The sequence below is a fragment of the Petromyzon marinus genome, chromosome 37 (assembly GCF_048934315.1).
Source record: "Petromyzon marinus isolate PM22_M1 ecotype Great Lakes invasive population chromosome 37, UKy_Petmar_22M1.pri1.0, whole genome shotgun sequence".
In the NCBI taxonomy this organism is placed as follows: domain Eukaryota; kingdom Metazoa; phylum Chordata; class Hyperoartia; order Petromyzontiformes; family Petromyzontidae; genus Petromyzon; species Petromyzon marinus.
This window is the reverse complement of record NC_133703.1, coordinates 22,081,958-22,101,710: the sequence shown is the minus strand read 5'-3', so window position 1 is coordinate 22,101,710 and position 19,753 is coordinate 22,081,958. Positions and strand designations below refer to the sequence as shown.

The window sequence follows — 19,753 nt, the reverse complement described above, 5'->3', positions numbered from 1 at the left end:
GGGCCGTCCATAAATGACGTCACGCAACTAGGGGGAGTGGGGGCGGGGGCGGGGGCAGATATTTGTGACGATGTGCGACGAGGGGGGAGGGGGTTTGAGAAATGTGACGTCACATCAAAATGCGCAACTTTAAATAAATATGGACAACACGTTCTACTTAATTAAATAGACTTTTTAATGAATGTTTTCTCCTACAACATCAGAGTGCAGCGCCACATTAAATACGCACTACAATGACAATAGTTTAGAGCGATTTGAAGCATGTTTTATATATTTTTTTGGGGGGGGTGGCAAGAGCTTTGTGACGTCATATTTTAGGAGGGGTCTGACTTTTTGTGACGCCGTGTGACTTGGGGGGGGGGGTTAAAAATCGTCCAAAATCGCGTGACGTCATATATGGACGGCCCCTATGGACCGTAAGCCTCAACGCTCACCCCCTCCTCGTGTCACAGCAGCATCATCACCAGTCCCAGTTCCGAATCTTTATACTGGGGGATGGATCCCGATGAGCGATACAAGCTCTTTGTAACAGAAGTTCCAGTAGGGGGCACTTGGTCAGAAAGTTACAACAGTCAATAAAATTAGTAATATTTAAAAATACTTTTTTTAAAAACACGCTTTAATGAAATGTACCCTACTCGTAATGGAAGACCTCCACGACTCCAAGAAGTGGCCTTCGAAGCTTGCCATAGCGGAAGGGGCCGTGGTGATTTAAGCCAACGTGAGTTGAGCGTGGACAATTAGACCCAAGTAGAAACATAATTCTAAATTTAAAGCTTTCGTGACTGCTAGGATCCATACTCTTTGGTTCTATTGGGTAAAGTCACCTACGAGTATAGAAACATAATATTAAAAAAGAATTAAAAAAAAACATTTTTTTATGATGGAATATCGTTTTGTCATCAGTATGACATGTCTACCAAGTTTGCAGTCGATACCACATTGGGAAGTGGGTTAAAATTGAGTTACAAGATTTGAGGATACGACAACAGAGCGTGAGTAAAATAAAAGCGTGTAAAAACACGATAGGAGTGCAAAGTATAAGAAAGGTAAACAAATAACTTACAAAAAATATAAACACAAATAAAAAAAACAATTATTACCACAGGTAAAGCCCACTGAGCGATTTCGCTTCTCTTTCAGAAGCGAATTGCCTAACAAATGCTCGCTCAACGAAGTTGCTTATCACGTGGACATTTCTTACAGCCAAAGACTCTTAAGGTCAACGTTTGGCTCGTCCCCCGGGTGACTGCAGTGAGCGCAGTCACCCTTGGCATTGACATTGCTCCAAGACACTGGTGTGTGTCACCCATCGAACTCATTGCAACATCAACTCTGGCCGTCGTGTCAAATTTAAGAAGCGGTGTGTACGATTGTGGCCATGCAAACCAAAGTATGGATTGTATAGTAAATACCTGCGGTGTACCTGCAGTAGTATCTGCTGAATGTTGCCATATGCAAGAAGAAGATACAGTATCTGGATACCTGGTCGGGTTTTCCCTCCACGTTTAGAAACATGCGTTTAGACATTGACTTAAAGCTTTCGTGACTGCAGGAATTCACATTCTTGGGGGTTTTGGTAAAATCACGTAAATAGGTTCAAAGAAAATAACAAAAAAATTCAGGAAAGACGACCGCTTGTGTTGCGATCGAAACGTCGTATATTTTTTTGTTATTTTCTTTGAACCTATCTACGTGATTTTACCGAAAAGCCCAAGAATATGCGTTTAGACAATTTATATTAATTTGCTGCGGGAAATGTCCAAATGATAAGCCACTTTGTTGAGCTATCATTTGTGGCCAAGTCGCTTTTGGAAAATAAGTGAATACCGATTTGGGATTTGCCTGGTAGGATAGGGATGGTTTAGTGTTGTATTTGTTTGAGTTTGGGTGATGTGTTTAGCTTTCTTGTACTTTTCACTCCTGTCGTGTTTTTGTACTGTTTGTTGTAACGTTCTTACCCACCCAGACTTGACATCTGTGCAAAGAGCTTCATAGCTCATCGGGTTTCTCCAGTATAAATAAATATTTTGATAAAAAATATATATTCTGTGTGATCACTCTTGCAAATGGGACGATTCTGGTCTCTTAGGTTCACTCGCCTGATTAAACAAAATCAACTTGAAACAAATAAACTACAGGGGCTTTGGCCTGATTCACTTTGTCACAGGACGTATTCTAACGTGACCCTTCAATTACGTGACCTCTTCCTCTGGCGGACGTGGATGTAGAGCGGTGTTCTTCACTAATTTCCAGAGGAGGGCCACTTTCGCTCACAATACATCATCAGCGCGAGGGCCGCCACAGACTTGAAACCATTGGGGTTTGACAGCAGCACAATGGGGTGCTTGCACATTGTGTGTTTTTTATCGGGGGCCGCACTGAAGGCCACCAGTGGCTCGCGGGCCTTGCAATGAAGAACACTGGTTGCGGAGCAAAAGATACAATGTTACTTTGAACGTGGTTGAGCCAAATTATTGCGTCAAGGGTTAGCGGAGTGTATCGCTGCGAGGAAGACAACGATACATCCTTCTTCCTGTGCGACTGTATGTGAATCGGCCAAAGAGTCGTGACGTTCCACGGTCTATTCTGGGCTGTGACCACAGCCACAACAAAACTGGCTCCCAACGCGTTCGTTAGCGAGACAAGAGTCACTGTCGCACATGGACCGGAACATTTCTTTTTTTTATTTTCCAATGTGTGCACTTTACATTTACACAAAAGCCACTTCGTTGAGCTGTCATTTGTGGGCAGATCGCTTCTGAAAACTAAGCGAATAGTTCAGTGGGCTGTACCTGTTAAGATAAAAAAAAAATTGTAGAGTTTTAGTTGCATTTTTTTACGCGATTTGGTTACCTTTGCTATACTGTATTTTGCAATCCTTATCGTGGTTTTTGTATTATTTTTTGTTGTAACGTTCTGACCCCGTTTTTCCATACTGGACATCTGTGAAAAAAAGCTTTATAAATGCATATTCTCATTTATTCTGAAACACTGTACAGTACAGTTTAACACGTAGGCTTTCGCGACCAATATTGTCCATAAGAGATCGTGTAAATATGAATGTGTCGTTAAACCCGCCACCACCAATTAGTAAGGCTTATCACGTAAACAAAACACGCCAATTCGTTACTAGTTCAGCACACCGGACAGCCAGAGTTGTGGCTGTCCGCCTGATGAAGCTAGTTGTAATTATTGCCGAAACGTCGTACTTGAATTGTAAATGTTACGGGATTTACTTTCCAACACGCAACCGGTGTGTGGCTGAACCAGTAAGGAATTGGCGACCTTTGTTCACGCAACTAAACCTTACTAATTAGCTGTGTGGTCGGGTGGTGGCGGGTTTAACGACACAATTACATTTACGCGACCTAACCCAAAAACGACTGTGGGCCAAAAACAACAGCCGCCATTCACAACTAAGTGAAGTCGTCACGGCGCCTGTGCCAGGCTAGGTGCACTTTGAGGCCGCGTGAAGCGTCGAAGGCTCGCTGCTGACAGGATGAGGTCTCGGGACAGACCCAGCAGGTGCCATGGGTCGGCTGACTGAGATGACCGACAGATGCACACCAGCTGTGCCCCCTACTGTGCCAACTTGCTTCACTTTATCCGCCCGGCGCTCCGCTCGTTGTTGTGAGCGTCGCTCCTCTGCCCTCCGTTGTTGTTGGAGGGCGACTGCCTCCAACTGCCCAGCAGCAGCAGCGTCCTTCACGAGCCTCATATTGTGGACCGTACACGTTACCTGTCAACCCCTTATCAGTGCTCTACCTTATTACAGACCAATTCAGACCTTATTGATCACCCCGTGCCCTTATAAATCTCAACGTTCATCCTAATAAAGTCCCACCACAAGGGAGAAACACAAACAAATACACAACAATTTTGATGTTGTTGTTGCCAGTATTGAAACGGCTGTACGCCGTATGGAACTGAAAACTCAACGTCCCTGTACACAACTAGGGGGTGAACCCCAGCGGGTTGACAGCTGCTGTGGTGGTGGGGGGTTCAGTCCCCACTTCACGTACACGCCGTGGTTTACCTCCGATCACGTGGTTGCACAACGCTTTGATCATCGGGGCGAGCGGGGTGGGGGTGGGGGCGAGCGGGGGGAGGCGAGTGGGGGTGGGGGGGCGAGCGGGGGGGCGAGCGGGGCGGGGGTGGGGGCGAGCGGGGGGAGGCGAGTGGGGGTGGGGGGGCGAGCGGGGGGGCGAGCGGGGCGGGGGTGGGGGCGAGCGGGGGGAGGCGAGTGGGGGTGGGGGGGCGAGCGGGGGGGCGAGCGGGGGGGCGAGCGGGGGGGGCCGAGCGGGGTGGGGGCCGAGCGGGGTGGGGGCAGAGCGGGGGGGGCCGAGCGGGGGGGGCCGAGCGGGGTGGGGGGGCGAGCGGGGTGGGGGGGGGCCGAGCGGGATGGGGGGGCGAGCGGGATGGGGGGGGGCGAGCGGGGTGGGAGGGAGCGAGCGGGGCGGGGGGGGGGCGAGCGGGGTGGGGGGGGCGAGCGGGGTGGGGGGCGAGCGGGGTGGGAGGGAGCGAGCGGGGCGGGGTCATTATCACCCCCTCCCCCCTTGCTGGGTCACGTGGTAGGCGGCGGCGTGCACCGTCGGGGGCTGGGTGGCCTCGCGCCACTATGGGCTCCTCGGCGTCGTCTCTCGTGGAGGAGGAGGCGGCGGTGGTGGCGGACTCGGGGATCGCGGACCCAGGCGGCGGTCGCGCGAGCGGCGAGAGGAGTCGTGGCAGCGAGGCGGAGACGCAGCAGCAGCAGCCGCCGCAGCCGCCGCCGCAGCCGCAGCATCACCGCGTGCTCGGCGACTCCGCCTTCTTCGTGTCGTCCACGGGCACCGTGCGGCGCAAGCGGCGGGCGGCGAGGCCTCGTCAGGCGAGGTGAGCGAGGCGGGTTGATGGGTGGTGACTTGTGGGTGCACCTAGCCTGGCACACGTGGGCCGTGGTGATGGCACCCGCGGTTGGCTGTCGTGGTTGTAGCGCCCTTAACCCGGCGACCCGAGTTCGACTCCCGCTCACGGCCAGCGACGGTCGACGGGCGGTGATGATCTGACCCGGGTCTGGGCTCCCTCCAGGTCGCCTCGGCCTCAAACGAGCACCTGGCGCGGTGCGGAGTTCAACGTCGCCGCTGTCGGCACCACGTGACCCAACAGTGTGTTGGGGCTCTACGGGGACTCGAGGTGCACCTAGCCTGGCACGAGCGCCTTGTTTGACGCGCCAAACTCTTTAGGGGCAAGCATCGGCTGCTCTCTGCGTAGGTATAATAATATGTAACACTATTGTAATAATAATATGTAACACTATTGTTCTGTTCCTATTGTTCTGTTCCTGGGTAGTAAGTGTTATTTTCTAATTGCTTAGGACTCTAAATTATATAAACTGACTTATTATTATTCCACACGAAACTTTTGTTTTTGTGAGCAGGACAGGGATATTTTAATATTTACCTATTTTCAATGAGAAAACGTGGTGCGCATTTGTGTAATTCCTTCACGTAAAGTGCTGCTCACAAAAGCTAAGTTTGTGGGGAATAATATCAATTTTATATAATTTATAGAGTCCTAAGCAATTAGAAAATAACACTTACTACCCAGGAACACAAACCGTGTTTACCTAGTGTTACAGTTGGCCAGGCTAAGTATACCTTGAAGATATATGTATTAGATATCTTCTAATGTTTAATATAAATGTGTTGGATGTGTACAGTATGCTAATATATTGCACATGGACGTGTGATGTTTATTATACTAATGTGTACTGTATGCGGGTTGTATTGTCTCTGTTAGAGATCCTCCAATATCGTGATAAACGAAGGCGTTGTGCAATACAGTATGAGTCATCTTAGTTCTCAATTGTGTGTTAGTGTGTGTACAGAGATGTTGTCTGTGGTATCTGTACGCGTATTAGATGTGTGTACATGTCTGTGAGAGGTGTTCAAGTTTGTATTCGAGGTATTTGTGTACTGCGTTATTGTCAAGTGGTTTTATTATTGGTGGAACCTTTTTAATAATAACAACGCATTATGGATATCAGTTTGTGTGTGTGTGTTAAAGTTAAATGTAGGTTTGATGTATTGGTAGTGTTGCTAAGTGTATCGTGTGGTACTGTCAAATCAATTGCTGACCTCACTATATCTGTGTATTTCATGCAGGAAGATGTTGACCGTGTGTGTGTGATTATTTCTATTGCCAGTACGCGTGTGTGTATTGCTGAAGAATACTGTGTGTGTGTTTAATACATCTTAGATGCCCGTGTGTGTGTGTTACCAGCTGTAATGTGTTTATGTGTATTACTGATGCCCCTATGTATTAGCGATGTCATTATGTGTGTGTATAAACAAGTGATCATGCGTGTCAAGTACACTACTGGTCTTTGTGTATTCGTCAACGTGTTTGTGTTACTGGTATCATGTATGGCTATCATCTCCATATATATAAAAGGCAAAGTTGCGAATGTGTGTCTGTTCAAAATGTTTAGCGTACTTCCCGACATGCAGCAAACTTGAAATTTGCCATGTGGGTACTTTCCAGACTGTACACCATGCAAAAATTATAAAAATACACCAAAAAATTGATATATTTTTTGCACGGCAAGTGAGCTGTGACGTCAAATCTGTCACGTGACCCGCGCACGTGGAAGCGTAACGCATTGTGGTGTAGCGGTTAGCGTTGTCTGTGTGTGTGTCTGTGTGTGTGGAAGCGTAACGCATTGTAGTGTAGTGGTTAGCGTTGTCTGTGTGTCTGTGTGTGTCTGTGTGTGTGGAAGCGTAACGCATTGTGGTGTAGTGGTTAGCGTTGTCTGTGTGTGTGTCTGTGTGTGTGTCTGTGTGTGTCTGTGTGTGTGTGTGGAAGCGTAACGCATTGTAGTGTAGTGGTTAGCGCTACGCCGCGCTACGAACTCGGCGACCCGAGTTCGATTCCCGCTCCTGGGCCTCCCCTAGGTCGACTCAGCCTCAAACGAGTAACTGCTGTGGTGTGTGAACATCGCCACTGGGGAGACAAAGACGGCCGCGCGTGGTGGATCCAAGTCCCGGGCTAAGCCGGGTAGTAACAGCTAGTTGGTTATAAATGTGCGTTTCGCCTCGGTGGCGTTTGCGATAGTTTTGCCAGGTAACAGCCGCAGGGCATGAACGATGTACAGTACTGGCAAACAATTTTACTGAAATTGGATCTGTGGTCATAAAAGATATTAATGGCCGATGTAATGTAAAAATATTGCATTTAATGAAAACTATTTTATTGGGTGGATCATTATCTCGGGAAAATGTACAAGCAGCACTGAATCTTTGCGAGTAAATGGAACAATTATTTGCGAAATGTGCCCCGGGTGGCCCTGATGCGGTACCCTTGTTAACGCCATTGGTGTTGTGGCATTGTTAGCACTGGCCCAGCATAACAACAATACTAACTTTATGTAACACACTAGCGAGGTAAAAGCCCATTGCTGCTGGAGCAACGGTAGTATTAATACTTACATTAATATCGTGCTTTTACAGGACAGCAGCAGCAGACACTCGGCATTAAAATAATATTATAAATACATTACAAAAAATAATTGACTAAATGAACTAAAATCTTAATAGGCATAAGTGTATAAATAGGATTTAGAGCGCATTTTCAAAATGTCCACAGACTCGGAGAGATCCCTGATATCTCGTGGAAGTGCGTTCCTGGGGGGGCTACACGGGACCAAGCTTGGTCACCCACAGACCGAATTCTCGACCTGGGAATGCAGAGAAGATCTGCAGCATGCCCAGCTCTTAGGGACCTTGAGGGGACATGGGTGCAGCATGTCAACGATGTAGGCTGGGCCAAAGATGGTGCGGTGGTTTGCGCACTGCGATGGCTTAACATAAGTGGCGAGTGATATCTGAAATGGTCCAGGTATAAACCTCCTTCAGCAAACCCCTGCCCCCTGACTAGCATGGTGAAGTATGGCCAAACACTAATGACCAACGCGGTATGGGGGTGGGGGGGGAGGCCATTATCCAACAGTGGATTTAAAAAGGGCTGTGAATTATTAAGAGATCCATTGAGACCAGAAGTCTTACTTTTTCAAGGGAAACCTGAGTGAACATGTAAAACCTTTTAACAGAAAATGTGTTCTAGTATCTGACGTAACCAATGCCCCTTTTGTAACAAATACACAAAATCCACGTGTCTCATGGGGGTCTTTATCATGCCTATTGTGTTGCATCTGTAAGCAGCTGTTGGGCATTGCACAAAGCGCCTTCGTCCGGGTATTTCGACAGCGACCTGGGGGAAAACAAGATTATTGTTTGTGGTTATGCAGAGAGAGAGATATGCAAACGGTGGTGTAACTTCAGCTCTGCTGAGTAAAGAATTTTTTTAAAAATCGCAGTTTTCCAGGGCCTTTGTTACATACAACGTTTGTCGGTTTTTGAGTAAAATTTCAATGAAATTTCAATGAAATTTTACGACGTAAATTCTGAGTACATTATTTTAATTGTTTGATGCGTACTACTCACTGGAAAGGTTTCTCAGGGGTTTTGACGTTCCTTTATATTGTAACTGAAGATTTGCACTGTATAACAACATACTTTTAAATTGCAGGAGGTCTGTGAAATATAGCCAAACAGTTTATTGGGCCCTTTCTGCTGAAAGAAATACATTCTATCTACCTATCTAAATCCCATCACTAGACTTAATAGCAACTTATATGAAATGTATGAATTTCATTAGTGCTATTGTCATGCCCATCCATGATGTTCTTCAGTTCTTTCATTTCCCAGTTGGTTTACGCTTCATGTATATATATATTTTTATCTATCCCTGAGACTCGCAGATAAGATGCTCGTCAGTACAAAAAAAACTTAAGTTCTAACGCCACGGATGTCACGGTGTTCCTGTAAATGCAACAGTTATTCACTGTTATTCTAAGCCATAGCTTGTGATGGATTTACATCATTCGTTCGTTTCTCATTCTGCTTGTCGGCGGCAGCATTTTGAGTAGGACCTCCCTTTCCCTGGCGACAGACTCTGGCACTAAACTGCTATACACTACTCTATACACAACTACGCTATACACTACACTATACACTACTATACAAAGACTCTAGCTCTTCCTGGGGAATTCCCAGGCGTTCCCAGGCGTTCCCAGGCCAGCCGAGCGACATAGTCCCGCCAGCGTGTCCTGGGCCGGCCCCGGGGTCTTCGCCAGGTGGGACGTGCCCCCCGGTACCAGGGAGAGTCTATCCGGGGGGGGGGGGGGGTCATCCTCGCCAGGTGCTCGAACCACCTCAAGTGGCACAGCTGATTTATATTTTAGTCGTGGAATTGGGTGTTTATATTCTGATTTTCTTTTGCCAACACGTTATGTATGTCGAATGTGTAGGTTTACATAAAATTGGAGGCTCTTGACCTCTACTTGTGATTTGTAGTAAATTCCCACTTAAAAATATTTTTTTTACACAATAGCAAAGTCTGCTGGGCGATTTTGCCTCAGTCTAAATAACGATTCTGATTCTGTATGTTGAACTGCTTTTGCACCGTTAAGTAGCCAACCGTGCCAATCAGAGGTGCGGGAAAAGTGGTGGCATGCGAAAATCGATCAACGCGAGACACAAAGAGCAGCAAGCCGGCGCTCATGCTCAGACATGAGGAAGTTGGATCACAACGCCACAGTATGGACAATAATTGTTTTAAGAAAATGAAGAACACAATTACCTTCAGACTTGTATTATTTCAGAACTATGGGTCGCTGCAAGTTGGTGAACACCACACCCATGTGTGTATGTAGGGTTCTCACTATTGATTCTGAATGACAAACCAAAGCAACTACCCAAAGCAACTTATCGAAGAGTATTGGGGAGAACCCTCCAAAAATGTGCTGCCAGTCTCCCTTCTTCGAGCGTTATTTGCCCAGAAGGAGAGCCTTAGGCGTCTCAAGATGTTGTTTTAAGACGACACACGCATGGCATATGCAGTGGTACATGTCATCCATGCATCTTTCCGACAAAATGTAGAATGTTGATTGTTCGCTTGTGAATTTAAGTCATTATAGAAGTGTGGAGACCCAGCGCTAAAGTATAAACATGCCCTGCTTATGGATTCATTCAGAATTGTTTTTTATAAATGTTGCGATATTACAACAATTAACCTCTCTTTATCTGTTTGAATCGGACAAATTAGTTGCACGTTCAAATAGTAACAGATGTTCGTGTTGTGTCTTTCATTATCTGCCAGGGCATTCATATATTTTTGTGGAGGTCATAGTTCTGGCATCTGTTCAAGGCAGGCATTCATTTTGGCGCGTACTCATAGCATTTTCAAGGCTGTGTTGCAGCGTACGCATGTGTCTTTCTGCGTGTATTAACATGTTTAATGTATGCGTGCCCGTGTGTGTGCAAGTTAATGTATAATGACGTGCTTTTCATGTGTAGCAACGTGTATTATGTACTGCATATTTGAGAGATTTGGTATGCAAGTGTGATTGCGTGGTTATGGTTAGTCTGTCGTTGTGTGAATGTATGCTTTACATGCATATTTAATATATATTCATAATTGAGAATTATTCTTCAGGGATGATAAATCTTGCTTAAAATGAAAAAGGACATTCATCCTACTTGAAGTTATAATATCCCAGTTGTGTTGAAAAAAGGTTTTTCAGATAAAATTGTTAAGGATGATTGCCATCAGCATAGGACGTGGGGACATAGTTCATTTAAAATAGTTTTAACCTGTGAGAGACTGTTTACGTATTATTTAACGAAATTTTATCTGCATCAGTCGGTTCATGAGTTCAATTCATCGTCTATCAGTTTTCACCAGCACGCCGTTGTTCAGATGAAATGTGATGGTGGTGCTGTGTTGGTTGACCTCTGCTTTTCGCTGCAGGGCGGATGACGAAGACATGGGCAGCAGCGGCCAGTGGTCATGCAAACGCTGCACTCTGCTCAACCCAGAGGGGCTCAGCCGCTGCTCCATTTGCGAGAGCCCTCGCATGGAGTGCAATCTAGAGAACATTCTGAGGCTGAGCAATGGGCTTTCTGTGAACAGTGGGTCCTTGGTCGCAGTCGAAAAAACTTTGAATTGTCAAGCGTGTGGTGGCCAGCAGAATGCGCATACGGTAACGCATTGTCAAGCCTGCCAGAATTCACGGACGCTTTTCTCTACAGCCAGTGAGTTGGCACAAGTAGCTAGGACATCGGAAAAAGAAGCCCAACCTCCCGAACAAAAGACAGACGTGTCAAGGGACACTGCCGATGGTATCTGTGGAATGCAGACTGATACACTGCCTGAAAATAATAACACGGTTCTACCGAGTTTGGGAACCGGTCTTCCTTCAGTCGCCAGTGAGATTCCTAAAACAACGTGGGTCTGCAGGTGTTGCACTCTAGAGAACAATATAGCGGATAAAGCGTGTAATGCCTGTGGCGCCCCTGAAAAAGTATCTCTACCAATAATCAGTCCCACTGTATCTGAAATCAATGTCGCAGTTCCCAATGTCATAAACCCACATTCTAGACAAGGTGCAGGGCATAGATTAGTACAAAACACCGATGTTGAAGTGAGTGACCAAGGTGATGAGCCAGAGGCCTTAGACCGGATGATGGAATTTAGCAGTGCACAGTCTCCCAGCTCTCTTAATTTTCCCAAGATGCGCAAAGAGATGCGTCCACACAACGCCCACCATCGCCCATCTCATGCAGCACTGAGGAGCTGCATCAATAGCAATGTAAAGTGTAAGCCTGACGAGTTGGCGGCATTTTTCACCTCCATATCGCCGAGCAATTTCGGTCAGTTAAAATGCGTGAACTGCAGGACAGGAATTCCCGAGGCGTCGACGCAAAATGGAGACTGCAGCAACTGCTCGGCATATGCTCACCCGTATCCAGAGAGCGTCCCGATTGCGGGCAACGTTGGAGAAGCCGAGAGAGAATCTCCGACGCCTGTTCTCACCGCAGAAGGAGGAGAAGTTGTGTCGACGAGCAGGAGTTTCGATTCTGAAAGTCCGGTGGAGCGTCCTGCACTTGTCAGGAGGTTTGATGTCCTTCCCGAGCCGCAGCCAAAAGGAGTTCGAAGGGAAGAACCGGCCAAGCAGTGCACACCCGAGGGTTCAAAGCCCCCAAAATTGTTTGTGTCCGCATCCAATTCCAGCGGTGGAAAAGTCTCTGGAAACAGGAATCGCCCAAATTCTGTAGCAGCCAATGACGTGCCAAGGAGTAGCGAAGCCATTGGTTCGACTGCCAATTTAATTAAGCATAAGCACACCTCTTCCCCAAGCCCACATTTTCTCGTGTGGACCTGTTCACAGTGCACATTGGTGAATTCATTGAAGAATCTTGAGTGTGCCGCATGTAAAGCATCCAAATTGCAAGGGTTGCAGCAACCTCCATCTGTTGGAAAAACTGGCTGGATTTGCAAGCAGTGCACCTATCATAACAAGGCCATTGATACTGTCTGTGCAATCTGTCAGTCAGATCGGAGCAACCCTGGTGCTTGGGTTTGCAGTGTTTGTACACTGCATAACGATGTCAAGGATAAGGTTTGTGAAGCATGCAGCAACCCTAAGCTTAAACCACAGATGAAGAGTATGCACAAATTACAGAGAAGAGAAAGTATTAACATAAATGCTCAGAGGAACAGCGATGAGAAGACAGCAGAAGAGCTTCGTGAAAACATCGTTCAAGCATCCAAAGAGGTGAGACTGCTCGCAACAAATGCCATTCACCATCGTGTATACTACACTGGGGGAAACTCATTAACATCGGTCACTTTCACTAAATTTTCAACCGCGGTCAACATTTCTGAATGATCTTGATAAATGTAACACAACATCTAAATTTGAGTCCTTTTGAGAATGTAAGTAACAATTTAAATAATCGGACAATATATCTCTCGTCGCTCATGTTAGCCGTGGCCGGGAATCAAACTCGGGGAGCGTGCTAACCACTGCACCACGGCTCCACCTATTACTACAGGTGGGAAATAATTTAGATTTTTAACAACCGTGGTTTGCTACGTATGGTTCGAAAGAAGTTCTACATGCATCACATCCCATCGTGGACGAGAAACTCATGAGTCCAACGCATTGCTGTATCATGAGCATTTCACCATTCTATCATGAAAGGTGGAAAGATTATTTCTGTCTTACAGTCCAGATTGGCTGATATACTATGCCCAAGTTAAAAAGGCAGTTCATGATTGTCATAATGGTTACCCGTGTCCAATATGATGGATCTTTTTTTCAGTATATACAACAGCACAGCTATTTATTTATTAATGTGAGTGTACATTTTCAGTTATTCAATACATTGGAGCCAGACCTCTTATCTGCTGCTGGATGTGGTGGCAGCATAAGCGTGGGGCGACATAAGCGGGTTGCCTGGGGCGGGAAAATATTTGCGGAAAGAGTTGCACAAAAATGCATTTTAGAGGTGACGCCCCCCCCCCGCCACTATTTCCCCCCACAGATTTTTCAGCGATGCCTAGGGTGCTCGTAAACTCGGCGCGGCCGGCCCTGTCATGGTGCATTTGCAATACGCCACACAGATATTCATGTATAAAATAATAAATGTATGCGCGTGTTTGTATTGCGTAAAGCAGTACCCGACGTGTGGTCTGCAGGCCACTGGTGACGTGCAACGCCGTGGGAAGTGAACCGTGGCACGGTTGCGGATATTATTTTTTCACAACACCCATGTGGTTTTTTTTTGCGTGGAAGTCTGTGAAAAGGTTTTGAGGGTTTGACAGTGGTCCAGGGCCACAGAAAGGTTTGGGAACTACTGGGTTTTTTTTTGTCGTCTCCAGCATGATTTAATGAGGTGGGGTGAAAATATTCGTGGTTTTCAGTATTAGGTAAGAAACATCACTTGTGGTTTATGGACTTTCTGGGTCATTGTGTGTCATTGGCGATTGAACAACATTTCTCAGTGGCTCTTTCATTTCCCCCTTTAATGGTGTCCCGGTTCATATCGGCTGCCCGTAAGGCGACGTGCGATGTGTCAAATCGAGTCATGTCTCCCCAGGTGTCGCTTTCATTTCCAGTTCATGTATTGGTCCATTACTCTTTTCGCTGCATTTCCTTCATGTTGATTATTTTTTTTTATTCAGTCGTCATGTTGTTTTTACAGTTGATATGATTTTATATCTTATCTACGTGACTTTATCGACCCAAAGAGTGATTTTATACTCATCAAGAATATTCTCATGAGGTTTTACATTTTAAATTAAACGCCTGTAAACAAAATGCATGGGGCAGAGCAGTGGCATCGGGGTTCGTACATTGCCCTATGAACCTGTCAAACTGAGTTCGATTCCCAGAAATAGTTAACGCGAGTGGGGAAATATCAGAACCAGTCCTGGTAAATTCTCACCCCTATTTCACTAATAGGCACTGTATCTATCAGTGGATTGTACATTCTTATAATTAAACAAGAATGCGTCCCTTTTAAAGCAGAAGTTGAATCCAGGCAAACAAATTACTGCATATTCTTAGTTTTTTCGGTAAAGTCACGTTGAAGAGAAACAACAAAATAATAATATATATAAAACAAAAAAATTCTCACGACGTTTCGACCATAACTCAAACGGTCATCTTCAGGTGTGTTGGTTTGCATAAATTAATTTTTAAACGGCGCAAACCAACACACCTGAAGATGACCGTTTGAGTTATGGTCGAAACGTCGTGAGAAATTTTTTTGTTTTATATATTTTATTATTTTGTTGTTTCTCTTCAACGTGACTTTACTGAAAAAACTAAGAATATGAATTACTGCAGTCACGAAAGCTTTAAATCAAAATGACTGCATATTAACATTTTCTAAAAGTAATGTATTAAATACAATAAGTCTTCCACTGAGAAATGTTGTTCAATCGCCAATGACACACATTTGTTCATTTAAGTTGTGATTTCCATGTCATCTTTTCAAAGATAAATTGGGTTTTTCGTACTGAAGTCCATTGAAACTGCTGTTATCTGTGACAATGTTTGGGTACGAGGTCATAGATCAGCAATTTAGTGAATTACAAAAGTTGTCCTTGGAGTGTCTTAACGATCCAAGGGTCGTGTTACGTACGCCGCCTGCCCGAGGCTCTAAACTCTGCGTCACTCAAGTGCCATCGCGTACAGTGACCTCGCATTACACACGTGCACGGCTCTGTCGTATGTGAGGATGTTGAGAACCTGGATGGAAGATGCGTTAATTTGAGAATGAGAGAGGAAATTTTGATTTAAAGCTTTCGTGACTGCAGTCATTCATATTCTTAGCTCTTTCGGTAAAGTCACGTTGAAGGGAAACAATAAAATAATAAAATATATATAAAACAATAAAAAAATTCTCACGACGTTTCGACCGTTTGTGTTATGGTCGAAACGTCGTGAGAATTTATTGTTTATATATTTTATTATTGTATTGTTTCCCTTCAACGTGACTTTACCGAAAGAGCTAAGTATAAGAGAAATGAGAGAGGAGTTAACCTCAATCGTGTAATTGCTCCGTGGGCCGTGACTGATCTGCGTCATCCCAAGGTTGTTGCCACCGTGCCACGTCGCCCAAAGAAAACGTTTAATTTTATGAACAACTAATAATAACAATGTGCTAAGGCTTATTAAAGAAACCAGTATGAATATTGCATTGGTACACCATTGTAGTTACAGAGGCTTTTCATGAACATGCCTTATGAGATAAGCTAACCTTTTGATAAAAATACTTGCCTTAAATATAAATAAGTAACGAACATATGTACTTTCAAGCATATAACATAGACAAAAATCCCCCATATAGCCTGTAACAGACTTTTGGGGCAAGTGCTCTTAACGAGCACCTATGAAGGCCGGCAAGGCACACGAGGGGTGTGGGTGACCAGCACCACGCCCGGCCGCCTTTGTCTCCCCAGTGGCGATGTTTACTACACACTGCACCGGGTACTCATTTGAGGCTGAGTCGACCTCGGGGAGGCCCAGGACCGGTTCAGATAATCGTCACCGGTGTTGGCCGTGAGCGGGAATCGAACTCGGGTTGCTGGGTTTCGTAGCGCAGCGTAGCGCTAACCGCTGCACCACCGCTCAAGCATATACTGTACACACTCACGAACGTGTGCTTTGGTTTTTGTATTCTGCACTTCTCCCGTCCCCGCCGCTGCGCCAGCCGCGCTCTGCACCTCCACCTGGCTCCTTCGCCCCTCCTGCTTGGCACTATTATATTTTCCTTCATTATGTTCGCATGCAACATCCTCTGCCGATTTGATTCCTTTTCACAATTCATGGTTGCAAATTGATTGAGGGTTGCAATTCGATTCAAATTTTAACCATCTGATATGTACAATTTTGGTTTACTTCATTATCCTAAATATACCAGCATATCTTATGCATATCATTTGCATAAATTATACGTTCATACATGCAACATGATTGATATATGCATAAGATTATTTTATTATTGATACATTGATGGGACATTAGATGCATACAATTTAGTATTTTGGCATCTGCTCAATGTTCAGAAAAGGTTCATTATGTAGTCAAATGTTTGGTTTTCCAAACATTCAGTGTATCAGCATTTAGAATCAACATCATTCGTATTTGGCTGCTATACATTTCCACGTGATAAGCCACTTCGTTGAGCTATCATTTGTGGCCAGGTCGCTTCTGAACAAGACCTATAAAGCTCAGTGGGCCTTACCTGGTAAAACAATAAATAGTTTAGTTTATAAATATATATACAGTAGACTTTTGATTATGCGCTTGCGTTTTATCTGATTTGCGGATTAACCGTGCACCTGAGATTTTGACAAATTAATAAATCATGGATTTTCCCATTAGCCCAAATTAATAATCTGAAAACAGTTATACATTGATATTATTGGAAATGTTTATTGCAAGTCACGTGCTTAAACTGAAGAAATATGTGCTCCGCTAAAACCAAAATCCACACGATTGCCTCTACAGTACAGTAGTTACGTAGCTTTACAACAGTGGGTGGAGTTTGATGTTGATTGGCGTGGCTCTGCTGTCCACTTAGTGGGCCGAGTTATCTGCACGGGAGCAGGAAAGTGTTATCAATGAGCATTCCCATCGATCGGTCGATTGTAAGTAATAAAACGATCAATACATTATTTTCTACAAGTGTTTCGTTCATTAACAAACACAATTTTCTTAACTTAAACAAAATTTATACCTATATTAGTGTTTTCTGGCATCGAGATCCGCGGAAAATGGATATTTTTGGATTATCCACGGTTTTGTATTATCCGAGGCCCATCGTCACCATCATGAGCGCGGATAATCGAGAGTCTCCTATATACACAAATTACCCCATCCCTACTCTTTGGTTCTATTCGGTAAAGTCACGTAGGTAAAAATAAAATAACAAAAATCACGACGTTTCGGCCACAACACAAGTGGCCTTCATCAGGTGAAGGGACCGGACTGTCCAGAGGACAGCATTAGAGTGAAGACAGCCAAGCCCAGGTCGAGTCCTTTAAGCTGTGTGGGAGGAAACAAAAAACGCCTTGACAAAGGAATTAGCATAAAATGATCTACTGGACCGGCACGGTGGGGGGGGGGGGAGTTTACATAATGTTGGTGTGAAGTGAAAACAGGTCCCTGCAGGGTGGGCTGGTAGGAACATTGGAATTTTGCGCAATTTTATTTTTACACCCCAACAGCGCGAGATTTCACTTCGTTAAAGTATTGAAAGGGGACGGACGGACGGACACATTAATCTATTGCAGGCTGGTACACTCGGTTTACAACTTCGTTCCTACCAGTATAAGCTGCTGTGAAAGTTTGGGATACCACTACTTGAAAAAATATACTGTACCATTGAAAATTAGTTTAATGTTTGGTTTGATTTAGAACATCTTTCCAATGATTGCTTAATTTGAAACGATCCTCTCGGTTAAAATTGTGTCTGTGTTTGTAAATCTGAATTGCCTCGTGGACATCCCATCCCTCTCACCAGCGATGAGGGGCGCGATGCTACGGTCCCTTTGGGGCAGCGATTGTGTTCATCTTGGTCAGTTGAGCTCGAATGCAACTGGTGTGATGCAACCCTGTGGTGTGACCTTGTTTAGAGGGGCGCGATGACACAGTCTACGTTATAAACAACGGACCGATGTTAACCCGCTGAACAGAATAACGTCCATTCTGCTCTGGCTCGTATCCACTGCCTATGTGGAAACACCGTGACGAACTCTCACTCAATTAAACTCGTATTTGCTGTTTGACCCCAGCCACCTGCATCAATTGCAGACACTTTTGTAGTCAAATAGTTTTAATATGAAACATTTTTATAAAGTGAGATTCACCTTCAGTCGCGTTGTGGTGGGGTGCCGCCTCCTCCTCTCGCTCCTCTGGCACTACTGGGCTGGCGTGATGTTGCCTCGGTAAGTGCAGGCTCCCCCCCCCCACTCCCCGTGTGGCTAATGAGACGCAATGCTCCTCTTTGTTTTGCTGCAGACCGGAGTGAACTTTGTGGATGACAGCTTCGTGCCTGGCAAGAAGTCCCTGGGCTCGAACTTGGAGAGCTCCATCGTGCAGCGTGTGGCACACTGGCTGCGGCCTACGCAGATCACGTGCGCGCCCCACGAGACGACCATCCCCTGGGTCGTGTTCCGCACTCCGCGCCCCAGTGACATATTGCAGGGCCTGCTGGGAAACTGTTGGTACGCTCCGTACTCCTGTTCTTGACGAGTCTGCTACTTAGTGTGTCATATGCACGCTGTCCATACATGTATTATCCGTTATTATAGAATTATTAGATGACAGATCTAGGCCAATAAAACTGCACACACAGCGATGGTAATATGGTGATGTTATCGCACAAGTCTCATTCCTGTAACCATCCACGTATCTGCCGCGGAGTTGGTTACGTGCATCGTATCGAGAATTGAGAGATTCCTAGGTGTTTGCCAACACCCCAGCTGTAAATGTTTCAAACGCTTCTGTTATGTCCTGTTGGAAGGTAACTCGAGCTATTTGGTTTAAAAAAACGTGTTCTAGTATTTCAACTACATAGCTAAGACTGTTGTATTTTGTATTTAATAACGAATGTAAGATTTGTGGACACATTCCTTTTCTTACATTGTTATCTGCCGAGCGAGTTACCACTTGATAACGTGATGAATAGCCGAATGGGTTTTACTCATGAAATAGCACGGTTGGCTACGTACGGTGCGAAAGAAGTTCAACATACATACAAAACGTCTAGTTCTAATTATTCTGTTTCTCCATTTGTGTGTGTGAAATTACTGATGAACACATAGCTAAGATAACTTTTAGTAATATTCTGCGTGCATAATTTTGTCGAGAAAATTATTCTCTTTTGATTCATCTTCTATTAATATGTTTTGTAAAGTATGTCTCAATATGCTCCTATCAGGCTGTAAAGTAAGTTCACAATGATCACGATGACAACTTAACTTATTTTTGGATTTCCAAAGTTGTACATTGTGATCCTTACTCTTTTTTTAATAGGAGTTATGAGACCTACTCGAATTACACATCAGAAGTGGGTCACTCCTGTCTTCTCGCGGCACCCCCACTCAACACTCTGTCGTCTTGAAGATTGTTTTGGATGCCTAAAGCAATGAAGAGGAGCTCGTTCTTTTCATTCATTCATTTTTTTGTGTGAACTGCATTGTTCAGGTTTCTGAGTGCCTTGGCTGTGTTGGCTGAACGACCACAACTTGTGGAAAGGGTTATGGTGACCAGGCAGATTTGCCCAGAGGGAGCCTATCAGGTCAGAGCTGCATGACATGTTATCAGACGAGTGGTAATTCGTTTTTTTAAACC

General features: G+C 45.1%; 1 protein-coding gene across 1 annotated transcript in view; it reads left to right on the top strand.

Annotated features, from left to right (window-relative positions):
* The first annotated feature begins 4,569 nt into the window (after positions 1-4,569).
* CAPN15 (calpain 15) overlaps positions 4,570-19,753 on the top strand; it is a 37,369-nt gene continuing 22,185 nt past the window's right edge. Inside the window, exons 1-4 of the mRNA XM_032967106.2 lie at positions 4,570-4,875; positions 10,852-12,658; positions 18,419-18,624; positions 19,607-19,700. Coding sequence (XP_032822997.2) covers positions 4,622-4,875; positions 10,852-12,658; positions 18,419-18,624; positions 19,607-19,700 — 2,361 coding nt within the window. The 5' untranslated portion in view covers positions 4,570-4,621. The remainder of the gene's footprint in view (positions 4,876-10,851; positions 12,659-18,418; positions 18,625-19,606; positions 19,701-19,753) is intronic.